At 39.7% G+C, this 14110-nt stretch overlaps 1 protein-coding gene across 1 annotated transcript; it reads right to left on the bottom strand.

Moving 5' to 3' along the window:
• Positions 1-1515: 1515 nt before the first annotated feature.
• LOC108475260 (uncharacterized) lies at positions 1516-2572 on the bottom strand. The gene is made up of 3 exons (XM_017777236.1): positions 2243-2572; positions 1831-2022; positions 1516-1698 (listed from the first exon to the last, which is right to left on the bottom strand). Exons 1-3 carry the CDS (start codon positions 2570-2572, stop codon positions 1516-1518), a joined length of 705 nt encoding a protein of 234 aa, XP_017632725.1.
• Positions 2573-14110: the final 11538 nt, after the last annotated feature.

Below are 14110 nucleotides of genomic sequence, written 5' to 3'. Positions count from 1 at the left end.
TTGGGTCATCGAGGGTGGCGCTGTGGTCGACGTAGGGACATGGTAGGGATGGTGTGTGTTGAAGTTACAGCGGCTAGGGTTAGGGATTTTGGGGAAGGGGATGATGAATAGTGAGGGATGGCCGTGGGGCAGGCCCGTGTACCCTTATTTCAACCGTGTTTATTGTGATTTTCAAATTTAGGCGTGTCTGAAATTCATCCCACGCCCGTGTCCTTTGGGCTTGTTGGTACACACGGCTGTGTCGCATAGTCGTGTCCTACTTTGTTCGCTTCTCCCACGCCCGTGTGTATAGTTGCAAGCCCGTGTTGTTTTATCAATCTTGAGCATGGTTTGTAGGCACGGGCGTGTCGCACGCTAGTGCTAAATTCTCAGTTTCAACCACGATTTCTAGACACGGGTGTGTCGTACGCCCGTGTTGCTTTGACAGGCTCGACCACAGCCACGTCGAACGGCCGTGGCAACTTATCGTATCCCATGTTAGGGAAAAATTTTGCCTTGTTTACACACAGCCGTATCGCACAGCCATGTCTCTGCCCATGGTGTGAGAACGGCTTAAGGCACGCCCGTGTGCCTGGCCGTGTGGATTAGAACACCTATGTTTCAACGACTCATTTAGTGATTAGATGTTAAACTAAAATTTTAAAGTAATCAATACTGTTAGTGCTCGGGTTGCCTCCCGAGAAGCGCTTATTTAGAGTCTAAGCAATCAATTCTGCTTAATTATGAAAAATTTACTCTTAGACAGGGACTTTTGCTCCTCTGAATAAGCGCATTAACTTGAATCAATATCCTAGAATATTAAAACAATAATTAAGAACACAAAATTAAGAACAAGTCAAATATTTATCATGCAATTCAGATAATAATAACAAGATCTGTCTTAGGTTTCATTCCCCTTAGGTATTTAGGGGTTTTAGTTCGTAATTATGAAAAGAGAACATCTCAAAAGAATAACGATAACAAAACATAAAGAAAACCCAAAAATCTTGAAGGAAATTGAAGGGAGATCTTCAGTCTTGACGATGAATCTAGTTTCTGAGATGGATCAATCGACTTTCTTTGAGTAATTCCTTACCTCTTACTCCGTGTGTCTCCTCCTAAGTGCCTCCTCAGGTGTTTAAATAGGATTTAGACTGCCTAAGAGCCCTCAAAAGTGACCTTTTCCGAATAGGACTATACTTGGGCTCGACAGGGCCATGCCCGTGTGTGATTGCTTCAAACCGTGGTCAAGGCTGCTAAATAGGTACAGGCGTGTAGTCTACCCGTGTAAGTCGTGCTTCGATCCTGCCAAATGGACACGACCGTGTGGCTTACTTGTGTGAGGAAGTTCAGGCCGTGTTGATTTCCCATGTGTGTTCATTTTCTTCGTTTTCGGCCCGTTTCTAGCTCTTTTTACTCTCCTATGCTCACCTAAGTATAAAACATGAAATTAAAGGATTAAGAGCATCGAATTCAGCAAATATAAGGAGAAATCATCCTTAAATTTGCTAAGCATAAGATAAATATATGTATAAATTATGATTTATCAGCCTTAAGTTCAGTCAGCTTCTTCGGTGCCATACCATAAGGGGTAATAGACACTGGAGCTGTACCAGGAATCAACTCGATACCAAATTCTACCTCCCGGCTCGGAGGCAATCCTAGTAGTTCCTCTGGAAATACATTTGGAAAGTCTCTTACAGTTCTGATATTCTTAACCTAAGAGTCTACAAAATCAGAAACACTGATGTAGACCAAATATGCCTTACATCCTTTCCTCACTAACTTTTCTGCTGCCAACGTAGAAATCACATTAGTTAGATAATCTCATCATTCTCCAATTACAACTACTTCATTATCCTCCTCGATCCTCAGAACCACCTTTTTTTTCGCACAGTCTAGACTCACTCGGTGTTTAACTAACCAGTCCATTCCCAGAATTATGTCAAACTCTCCAAACAGAAGCTCCATCAGATCAACTAGAAATACCGTCCCTTGGACTTCCAATAGAACGTCCTTAAACGATTTACTAACTCCAATAGACTGCCCCAACGGACTCACCACAGTTTATCTCATTTGAAGTGCTCTCAGACGGTAACCCTAAGGTCTCAAACACGGCACTAGCTATATAAGAGTGTGTAGAACCTATGTCTATCAATGCAAAGTAAGGTACATTAAAAATTAAAAATGTACCCGTGATGATGTTCGGAGCATCTCCATCCTCAAGAAGACGAGTAGGATAAACCAAAGTAGGCTGTCTTGCCTCAGTCGACCCAGCACCTCTGCCCGATGCTCTCTGCTCTTGGCCCATGCCATTACCACCCCTGGCCAGTCCTCGGCCCCTAGGTGGCTGCTGAACCACTCTCGGCGGGTGTGTAGTCTTATTAACCGTAGCTTGCATCTCATTAGCTCTCAACGAACAGTCTTTAACTCGATGCTCAATAGACCCACATCTAAGACAAGCCCCAGTAGTCCTCCAACACTCACCCAGATGGTGCCTATTACAGAGCTGGCAGATCTCTACCCTCATCGGTGTAACAGTAGGCCCAACTCTTACAGGCCCATCAGACCTGACCTTTTTCCTAGGCCTCATCCCAGTATTCGAAGGCTCAGTATCTCTATTAGCCTTACCTCTATCTCAGTTTTGGCGCTCAGCGCGCTTAACCTCCTTGGTAATCTTAGTTTTCTCCACCAGTACAGAGAAATCCCGCTCCCTTTGAGGAGCTATCAGAACCCGAATACTGTATCGAAGACCATTCTCAAACCGGACACAGTGCTCATACTCGGATGCCACCATGCCTCGTGCATAGCAACTCAACCTCAAAAACTCAGCCTCATACTCAGCCACTGAATGATCTCCCTGAGTGAGATTCAGGAACTCACGTCGTCTCGCATCAGTATAACTGGTTCCCACATACTTACTCTAGAAAGCCGTCTTAAACAGATCCCATGTCAGTCTATCAAGCTGAGTGCCCTCCTTAACTGTCAACCACCACTGATACGCTTCATCGTGAAGCAGGGATACAGCCCCCTTAAGATTTTGCTCGGCAGTGAAATCCAAATCATCCATAATAAGTTTCGTGGCCTCCATCCAGTACTCGGCCACGTTAAGAGAAACTCCAGCGATGCCCCTAAATACCTCAGCCCTATTGGATCGAAATCATTCTGTAACCGACCTACGACCCCCAGAACTAGTGTTGGGCCCAGCGACCCTCTCCAAAATTCGTAACATGGCTTGGGACAGTGCGTCGTCCCCAGCCGCATGATCATGAGACCCAGTCCCAGACCTGGTCTTAGTAACAAGAGATACCGGCGTCACGCTAGTATCTAGATTCGGAATCATATCAGATGCAAAAGACTCAGCTTGAGCCCCTCTACGGCCCCTACCACGACCTCTAGTACCCCGTCCACGAGTACCACGTGTGCTCATCATATTTTCAAATTAATCTATATTAACAATTTTATGCAAATCAATTTATAGTTTTGATAATTATTAACAAATATTTTATGTAGTAAAGTTATCAGAGTATCCATGGTTTGTTGTCGCAAAGTCGCGGTTTGCTGCAGTTTTCAGTTTACACTACTTAGAGTGCTTCAAAAAGGTTTACTACATATAGTAGTTTCATAGCATGTTAACAGTAATTTCAAATAGATCCAAACAGAATTTCAGTATATTCTAAGCATGCTTTCATATAATTCTAAATAGAGTTTCAAAAACTTACAGGATCGGCGCCGGAGACTCAATGTACCAATTATTTATCAAAAACATTTCAAAACAGTTTACAAATTATTTTTTTCAAACATCATTCTTTTTACCGCCCAAATCCACAGCCGAGTTTCTGCAAACCTGGCTCTGATATCATTAAATGTAACACCCCAAACCCGGCCTAGACGTTATGGCCAAATCTGGCGATGTCATATGAGAATGTTTTTGGAAAACCCTTTTCGCTACGTGAAAACCTTTCCAGTTATTATCTTTAATTTAGTCTAGAGTCATATTTCAACTCGTGGAAGCTTTCAAAACCAATTTAATTTACAAAAAACCTTAGTTATTTCAAGAAACCATTCTCTAATGTTGCAGTTCTAAAATCCGAATTAACAGTTCAAATCCCAAATCAAAACCGAAAGTCCAAGTCCAAGATTGCATCCAAAAATCCCAAAATAATTAATAATGAACGAAATAAAATGTTTAAACTATAAAACCCATAAGTGGGAAGCTGGGGTCACCATCGAGTCCTCCGCTGCACCAATCCAACTATTGTTAGGGATTACCTGGACAGATAAAATAGAAAAGGGTGAGTTTCACAACTCAATGTGTACATCCCCACAGTTCAACATGTATACAGACAGATATCATAAAATAATCATACTTCGGGCCTAAGCTTTTTACAGAATCGGTGTGAGCTTTAGCCCACTCAGAAACAGAATCAGATGCATATATAAAGTTTGGCCTTAGCCTACGAAGTTAGATATAGCATGTAACAAATTAGATATACAGAAAAATACGCCCATCAACATTGCACACCAACTCCGTCCAACCCAACACGCCATGTGGGGATAAAATCGACCCACCCATTCATGCACACCAAATATGGGGATAATATCAACCCATCCAACCCTACACACCATAAGGTATCGCAATGCAGTACACGTCATAAATATGCAGCTTAGCTGCCAAACAACAGGCTTATGAAGCCTTTTAGATAATTCCTTCACTTCATCAAACCCACCCCAATGCAATGCAGTATACAAACATGGATTGCTAATAAACAGATTAACAGACATATACCCATATATAGAACAAAACAGATATACATGCTAACTAGCACATGCATTAATCATACATCACATAATCAGATCAAATCTATAGACATTAGAGGTCTAAGTAATGCTTATCAACCCTATAACCGGTCACAGTCAACTTGGGAAATCTGTGCAACCTTACAGAACATTTCAGAAAAATGGGCTCACACGCCCATGTGACATGCCCCTGTGGGCCCACACGGTAATGTGGCCCACACGGTCCAAATCAGCCTTGTCCGAGTGGATCACACGGCCTGGCACAAATTTTTACATGCCTTTGTGGTTCACCCGTATGGGCCCACACACCCGTGTAGCCCACACGACCCAATTACCACACGCCTGTGTCTCACACACGGCCTCGCCGGTCATCACACGGTCGTGTCGTGCACCCGTGTCACATGCATATGGCCTGATTTGTCAACCACACGGCCGTGTATCGCCACACGGCCTACCACACGGGCAGTCTACACGCCTGGTATCGATTCGGAGTACACACCTGGTATCGATTCGAAGCTAACGAAACCACTAACACTCCAAAGCCTAATATCAAACAAGACGTCCCTTAATTAGTTATTTAAACAAAGTTTCTAAGAACTGGCAAATCCCGAAAGTTAACGATGTCCATACCTCTAACGATAAATGGTAGTTCCTTGCTGTCTAAAGTGCCATTTTAGCAATCTGATCATGTTGTGAATCGTGATAAGTTTTATAATTTATGAATGTTCGTTCTTGGAAACTAACTATTATCACGACGAAGGCAAGCGCACCTTATTGAACAGTAGTATAGCTTATGGCAAGACTGGGATGTCGAACCTAAAGGAACTAAAAGTACTAGTATGAACTTTTTTATTATTATCTAGCCTAAAAATAAAGGGGTTTGTTTTATCTGAACTAATTACTAAACTAAGAATGCAGAAAAAGTACATTGGGGAAATAAATTTTGGAAAAACTGAATGATTTGGACAATACCTAAGGGAAAATTCTACTTAGACTTTACTTGTTATTGACTCTGAACCAGACGATTTATTCACTTGACTTGATCTGTAGAAATCCCTAAGTTATATTATTATCTCTCTCGAGACTAACAACATCTAACCCTAGGTTGATTAATTGAAATCTCTTTCTAATTAACTCCCTAGTGTTGCATTAACTCGATCTATAGATTCCCTTATTAGGTTTCACCCTAATCCGGTAAAATCTTGTCATCCTATCTCTAAGCGTGCAATCAACTCCGCTCAAGTATGCTAGATCTACTCTTAGAAAGGGACTTTTGCTCCTCTGAATAAGCACATCAATACTTGAATCAATATCCTAGAATATTAAAGCAAGAATTAAGAACTCATAATTAAGGACAAGTCAAATATTTATCATATAATTCAGATAATAATAACAAGATCCGTCTTAGGTTTCATTCCCCTTAGGTATTTAGGGGGTTTAGTTCATATTTATGAAAGAAAACATCTTAAAAGAATAATGATAACAAAACATAAAGAAAACCCAAGAACTTTTGAAGGGAATTGAAGGGAGATCTTCAGTCTTGAAGGTGAATTTTGCTTCTGAGATGGATCAATCGCCTTTCCTCGAGTAATTCCTTGCCTCCTACTCCGTGTGTCTCTTTTTTAGTACCTCTTGGGGTGTTTATATAGGCTTTAGAATGCTTCTAAACCCTCAAAAGTGGCCTTTTTCGAATAGGACTAGTCTTGGGCTCGACAGGGACACGACCGTGTGTGATTGCTTAAAACCATCTTCGAGTCTGTTGAATGGACACGGGCATGTGAACTACCCATGCGAGGAAGTCCAGGCTGTGTTGATTTCCCATGTTGACCCATTTTCTCTATTTTTGGCCCGTTTCTCGCTCTTTTTACTCTCCTATGCTCTCCTAAGTATAAAACATGAAATTAAAGGATTAGGAGGATCGAATTCACCAAATCTAAAGATAATTCATCCAAAAATATGCTAAGCATGGGATAAAAATATGTATAAATTACGATTTATCAAATAACCCCACACTTAAATGTTTGCTTATCCTCAAGCAAAATCCTCAACTCACAATCAAAATAAATTCTTCTCAATTTATAATTCTCATCAATAGTATCTCAAAATAATCCATAAGTACTCATACATTGAAAGTTCAACTCGAAGAACATCTAAGTTTCAAATATTCCAAGTTGAGCATTTTATCACGAAAACATAGGTGTCTCCCCTTATCTAAGTAATCACTTTTGATTCAAAACATCACAGAGTTTCACATCTTCACTAAAGATTCACTCAAATCACTCGAGGTGTTTAAGGACAGGAAATTCAGCACTCAACAGTCAATATGAAAAGTTATTACCATAGGCTTGCGTGAAAATCAAATCTCCACCACTATATATTGAGATGATACATCAATCAAAAGGTCTTTAGAGGGTTGTAACGTCGCTTTGGTTAGGGGGTGCTATTACAAGCTGAAAAAGAAGGTTAGAATCGAGATTGAACTGAAAAATTACCTAACTAGAAAAATACTACAACTTAATAAATTACATTTCTAAATAGAAAATCCTGGAATTGAACTTTTCTTTATGGGATAAGGAATTTAAATACTTAAGCTCAAAAACAAAGAATTACTACTAATATGTATGTATGTATGTATGTATGTATGTATGTATGTATGTATGTATGTATGTATGTATGTATGTATGTATGTATGTATGTATGTATGTATGTATGTATGTATGTATGTATGTATGTATGTATGTATGTATGTATGTATGTATGTATGTATGCATTTTTTTCAATAACAAGTCAAATAACATAGAACTTTGCTAATTATTACAACGAAAAATAAAACAAAGCTAAGCAATTAATTTAAATCAAATCTCGACAAAAATAGGGATCAAATTAAGGGATTTCAACAATAATGGGTTATGGGTTAATATTGAGGGTAAACCAATGAATGGCTTGTTAGGCTCAAAGAGGTTCACTAAGGGTTAATTATGAGGGTAGGCTTTTATGGAGTAAGTGGGTTAAACCTAAGTGCCTTTATTATCTCGACATATCAAATCAATGGTGTGGTCTTGACATGCATAATCAAGCAAGTTCTAGAATAACAAATCAATATTGACACACTTATTATCAATAATAACAGTGAGCATGAAAGAAACAATAGATGCTCTAAAGGCTCAAGATCTCACAAAAATTATGGCTTTTTGATGTTAACCCTGTGAATTTTAACTCGAGATAATACCTAAACTTGGGGAAACAACCTAAAATTTTTTAATTCTCAAAAATCAACTTATCCTGCTTGATTCTCTAATTCCTTAAAGTTTAAACAATCAATGCATGAATGCCTATGTTTTAATTCAAGACATATCAATAACAATCATAAATTAATCAAGATTCATTCTAATAGTGATATGAGTGATTCACGTGAGAATAAGACAAAATTCAGGGATTTTTCTGATAATGATATAAATAACCCCCCACACTTAAGATGTACATTGTCCTCAATGTACAAAGATAATATTACTGAACAATATAAATAAAAAAGAGGGAGAGAAGTGAAACTTCCTGAATTTGTGGATGAATTCCTTGAATTGGAGTTATTGAGAATAATCGGCCAAATCAATGATAAGAGTGGAGGAGGATACTCCGATGGTAGTAGAGGTTCATTAGTCCATAAGTCCTGTGCCAAAAGAATATTATATCTGGTAGTAACTATGGTTGTGGTCGAGCAGGACATGGCAGTTGTGGAGAACTTTTTCCAGTGGAATTGCAATTTCCTAAGTAATAGTGAGCTTTGGAGCTTTTTATAACTGTGATAAAATCACTAACTCTTTAGGAAATATAAAGAAGCATAATAACTCGTAAAGAAATAGTTGAAAACATAAATTATCTAATATTAATTTAGGACCTAAAAATGGAATAGTATTAGATGGAAGTAAAATAAAAAAGTACTTTAAGAAGATAAATAAAGATAAAAGTGAAAATAAAAATAATAAATAAAAAGTCTTTAAACATCGTCATCGCCGGATGGTTCGCGAAGTGGTGATGGCAATGAGATGTGAAGGTGCTGACAAATCTGATGCAGAGTAGCATCAATTTGATCAAAGCGTTGAAAACACTACTGCTCAAATCGAGTAAGGTGCTTAGAGATGTCAGAGTGTAAAGCCGCCACATGAATTGGACGATGGATGGGTAGTGGCGGAGGTGGTGGGTCCTCATGACTTGGAGGGACATCATTTGTAATGTCCTCTGGGTCCTCCTTCTCAGCGGACTGGACCAGGTGGTACTTGGGAGGGTCAACTCCACATCGACGCTCGATCATCCTCATATGTACCATACTCGAAATGCTCTGTGGGGACATCTGACCAATGAGGGTGAAGGAAGATGCTTGCACCACCGTGTTGAGGAGGCTGAAATACCGCTCTAGGCAATTCACATAAGGGCCGATGGATATGACTCCTTTCCTATGCCGTTCTGTCTGATGGCGAATGGTGAGGGCAATGAAATAGGCAAGGTCGAAGACGTGCCCGTTCGCCATACTCTATAAAAAGTAGGCGTCGTGAGTGTTGACGAAGCCGGTGCTCTCTCACCGCCTTATCAGAGTGTGGGCTAAGATGACGTGTACGTACCTCAGGGATAGGGCGAGGGCTGATGCCTTAGAGCGGCTGGGGTCATAGGTGGCTGAAGCAGGAACGAGGGCCCTCCAGCAGTTGGAGAGAGACAAGTGGATGTTGCGATGAAGGGTGTCAAAATCATCGTCGTCCATGAACTCTTCCGTATAGAGCCCCAAAGCGACACAGAACTCAGGTACACTCAACTGGCAAACTAAACCATCGAGACGGAACTAGACCATTCTAGGATCATCAAACTCTATCATAACTACTTGAAGATGGAAGGTCGAGCAGAGTTCGAGTGTGAGATCGAGGTACGTCGGCTCGATGATCTCAAAAACGAGCCCCCATGGGTCAGTTATCAGAAAGGCTTAGACCGCGTCAGCCAGTTGGATTTGTTCAAATGCGGCCCAGTCAATGCAGCAGCCCATACCTTGGGGTCGAGCCCGTAGTATTTGAAATAGTTCCTCCTATAGTCCCTGTGGGAATTGGAGGAACGAGTGTCTGATCTCGACAGTGGGACCCGAGGATGACGTCGTTCCTTTCCGCTTCTTCGAGGAGGGGATGGCGGTTTTCTTGCCACGTCGATTTGACATAGTATCTGTAATGGCAAGACAAAGTTATAGGAGTACCCCCCAGGAATAGTGTAGAAAGGTATGCAAGTATGTTAAAATTAAAGAAGAATACTTCATGAGCATCATAGGCAAAAGGGAAAATGTACCGAAAAGTAACTAAATCCTAATGGAAAGATATATCAAGACATTATTAACAATATGAACATGAGAATAGTGCTAAATGGAGTACCTAGTGAATGAATGCAAGAATATAGACTATGGCATGAAATCTATGGAAACACAAGAAAGAATGAATGTATCACAATGCATTGACTAAAGTGGCAAAGAATAACAAGCATAAGCATGACTATAGTGAGAACTATGAATATTAATAAAAAATCAGCCAAATAAATAAAGAAATAGCATAAAATTAGTGAAAGAAATGAAGGTAATAGGGAGGAAAGTGTAACACCCTTAACCACGTCCCGTTACCGGAATAGGATTACAGAATATTACCAGTCATTACAATACATTTGCACAAAAACAAGTATAAATGCAATATATCCATCTAAATATAATTTTAATGGGTCCACAGTACTTTACAAGTGTCATTAAAACAAACCGAGATTCGATCCTAAAGCTTAGTAAATTTTTCGTGAAATTTTAAATTTTCTTCTTTTGAACAGTACCACATGCCCGTGTGGCTAAATTAACATGCCCGTGCGGCATGGGACACGCCTGTGTCCTCAACCCATGTGCAACACTGACTTTTAAACACGATCATGACACACATCCGTGTGGCCTGCCCGTGTACTAAACTGACTTTAAGACACAGCCGTGGCAACCAAGGCACACGCCCGTGTGACAAACTATGTGAACTCAAAATGAACCTTGTATTTTCCCGATTTAAGCCTAAATCTCGATTTCCTTGATCTATAATATCACATTTAGCCTACTAATTAGTGACACTATTCATATGGGTCTAAAAATCATATTTTTACAAATTTTCATTTTAACCCCTAAGTTTTTACATATTTGCACTTTTGCCCCAAGGTTCAAAAATTAAACTTCTTCCTATTTTCTTATGTGTTATGACATGCTGATCATTTTTCCCTTCTATGGAAACATCAAATTCTCACTTTAACATATACTTATGAACATTAGGTATTTTTATCGGTTATGTTGTTTTACTCGTTTTCACGTAAAATCGCTTACCAAAAGTTGTTTAACACAATTTCAAGCTTCATATTCTACCATTAAACATCAAAATACATGCAAATCATTCATGGTTAGATTTTTAAACATAAATCCTAGCTCAAAATAATGGTAGAAATGAGCAGATCATGTTACTGGGATTTCATAAATACATAGAACATTAAAACCGGAGCTCGAAATCACTTACTATTAAGTTTGGGAGCTTGGCTAAACCCTAACCATGGCTACTCTTGGTACATTCTGTTGTAGCAAGAAGAAAGGGACACATTTGGGGTTTAAAATTTGTCTTTTAATTCATTTTACCCCTAAATGACCAAAATGCCCTTTTTACTATTCTTTCAAATTTTACCCAGCCAAGGCCATTTTTGTCCAACAAGTTATAAAATGGTTTAATTATCATTTAAGGACCTCCCATTTAAAATTTCATGACAATTAGACACCTCTAACATGTAAAACTCAACTTTTGCACTTTTTACAATTTAGTCGTTTTTACTAAATTGAGTGCCCAAACGTCCAAATTTACGAACAAAATTTTCACGAAATCATTCCATGAAATCGTAGACCATAAAAATATAATAAAAATGAAATTTTCCTCATCGTATTTGTGGTCTCGAAACCATTGTTTTGACTAAGCCCAAAATCAAGATGTTACAGGAAGAATAGACAAACGCAATAGTTCTTGGTGGAGGGAGGATTTACTCGTCCGAGGAGAACTGTCGGTTGGCCACGAGCGTGGGAGTGAGGGTGTGTGAAGAGGTTGTGGCGGCTAGGGTAGGGTTTTTGGGGAAAGGGATGATGAATAGTGAGGGGTTTATTGTGATTTTCAAATTTAGGTACGTCTGAAATTTAGCCCACGCCCATGTTCTTTGGGCTGTTGATGCACATGGCCATGTCGCACGGCCGTGTTCTGCTTCGTCCGCTTCTCCCAAGCCCGTGTATGTATGTCCATGCCCGTGTTGTTTTGTCAGTCTTGACCACGAGTAGCGAGCACAGGCGTGTCACATGCCCGTGTTGTTTTCTCAGTTTCAACCATGGCCTTTAGAAATGGGCGTGTCGTACACCCATGTTATTTTGACAGATTTACCTGCAACCATGTCGCACGGCCGTGGCAACTTATAGACTCCCATTTTAGGGAAAAATTTTGCCCTATTTTTACACTATCGTATCGCACGGCCGTGTTGCCTTCCGTGGTATGGGCATGGCCTAAGGCACGCCCGTGTGCCTGGCCATGTGGTTCTGGAAAGCCTGTGTTCAGTGTCTTAGTTAGTGAATTAAATGTTAAAAACTAAAATTTAAAGAAGTTAACACCGTTAGTGCTTGGGTTGCCTCCCAAGAAGCGCTTATTTATAGTTTAAGCTCAACTTACCTCTCAGTTGCATGGTCATGGTGGTGCAAGGAGTTTACACTCCTCATCCTTCCTATCAATTTTATTAAAATAAGGTTTTAGATGAGTACAATTTACCTTGAACATATCTAATTTGGGATGAATTATCTCGACTGTGCTGTATGGGGAAATGCTAAGTACCGTAAGAGGGATTTCTCGATTAGGTTCAGAGGTTGCAATCCGAGGGTCTGCTGCATATAATAGTACTTTGTCTCTAACCTTAAGATGATTTGGTAAAATATTGAGCTCGTCATGGTGTGGTTTTGGTCTATCGTGTGCTCTCGATTTTTGTGTTCGCCATTCATCTAGTTCCTCGACCTATAGCCTTTGTTCTTCATAGATGGGTCCTTTTTTGTTACTCGAACATGGCTCAGGTGTGCTCTTTGAACGTGTTTCCTGCAAAAAAGATTTCACCACGTGATCAGTATTAGTAGTACGATTTATACAATCACCCTCGATATTTGATGTGTTACTTGAATTACAAGCTTGAAGAGTGATTGCTTCCTCACCCACACAAAGTGTGAGTTCACCTGTACCAACATCAATTATAGTTCTAGCAGTTGCTAAAAAGGGCCTTCCTAAAATTAAAGGCATGTCACTATCCTTTTCTATGTCTAGAACAACAAAATCAACTGGGAATATGAATTTGTCAATTTTAACGAGTACATCTTCAATAATACCCCTAGGAAATCTGATTGCTTTGTCTGCTAACTGAATGCTCATCCTAGTTTGTTTGGGTTTCCCAAGACCTAGTTGTTTAAACATTTTATAAGGCATGACATTTATACTAGCCCCTAAATCAACCAAAGCATTATTAAAATTTAAGCTACCAATTAAACAAGGAATCGTAAAACTCCCTGGATCTTTTAATTTGTTGGCCAGCTTATTCTGTAGTATGGCTGAGCAAACTGCATTTAACTCCACATGCGACGCCTCATCCAACTTCCGCTTATTTGTTAAAAGCTCTTTTAAGAATTTGGCTACGTTTGGCATCTGCGAAAGAGCTTCAATAAATGGTAAGTTAATATGTAATTTTTTTAATAATTTAAGGAATTTACTGAATTGTTCGTCTGTGCGTCTTTCCTTGTCACATTGGGGTATGGCACATGAGGTTTGTACTCTTTACTTACCGGTGTTTGTTCACTGTGGGCTACCTCACTTTTGCTTTTACTTACCACAATTCCTTACCTTGGTTCTAGTTCAGGTTCGACTAACCCTTCTTCATCTTGAATGGTAATTGCATTGAGCTGTTCCCTTAGTTTAGATTCAGTGTTAGTTGGCAGGCTACCTTGTGGTCGTTCGAAAATTAATTTAGTGAGCTGTCCTATCTGAGTTTTGAGCCCTTGGATCGACGCTTGTTGATTCGTAAGTGTTGTTTCTGTATTCTGAAAGTGAATTTCTGACACTGAGATAAACTTTGTTACCATCTCCTTAAGGTTCGGCTTCTTTTCCTGTTGGTAAGACGGTTGTTGAAAACCTGGAGGATGTTGTGGCTTTTGATTTCCTTGACCACCCCACGAGAAATTAGGATGGTTCCTCCAACCTGCATTATAAGTATTATTATATGGGTTATTTTGAGG

Source organism: Gossypium arboreum, chromosome 7 (genome assembly GCF_025698485.1).
Source record: "Gossypium arboreum isolate Shixiya-1 chromosome 7, ASM2569848v2, whole genome shotgun sequence".
NCBI lineage: Eukaryota > Viridiplantae > Streptophyta > Magnoliopsida > Malvales > Malvaceae > Gossypium > Gossypium arboreum.
This window is presented reverse-complemented; position numbering and strand designations above follow the sequence as displayed.

What these genes read in the sequence shown, in the direction of transcription:
- LOC108475260 (XM_017777236.1), bottom strand. Translation starts at nt 2,572, where the DNA reads ATGAGGCCTAGGAAAAAGGTCAGGTCTGATGGGCCTGTAAGAGTTGGG. An exon ending in GAGGTGCTGGGTCGACTGAG is followed by an intron (nt 2,023 to 2,242) that starts GCAAGACAGCCT and finishes CCGTTGGGGCAG; the next exon opens with TCTATTGGAGTTAGTAAATC. An exon ending in GGATCGAGGAGGATAATGAA is followed by an intron (nt 1,699 to 1,830) that starts GTAGTTGTAATT and finishes GTAGACTCTTAG; the next exon opens with GTTAAGAATATCAGAACTGT.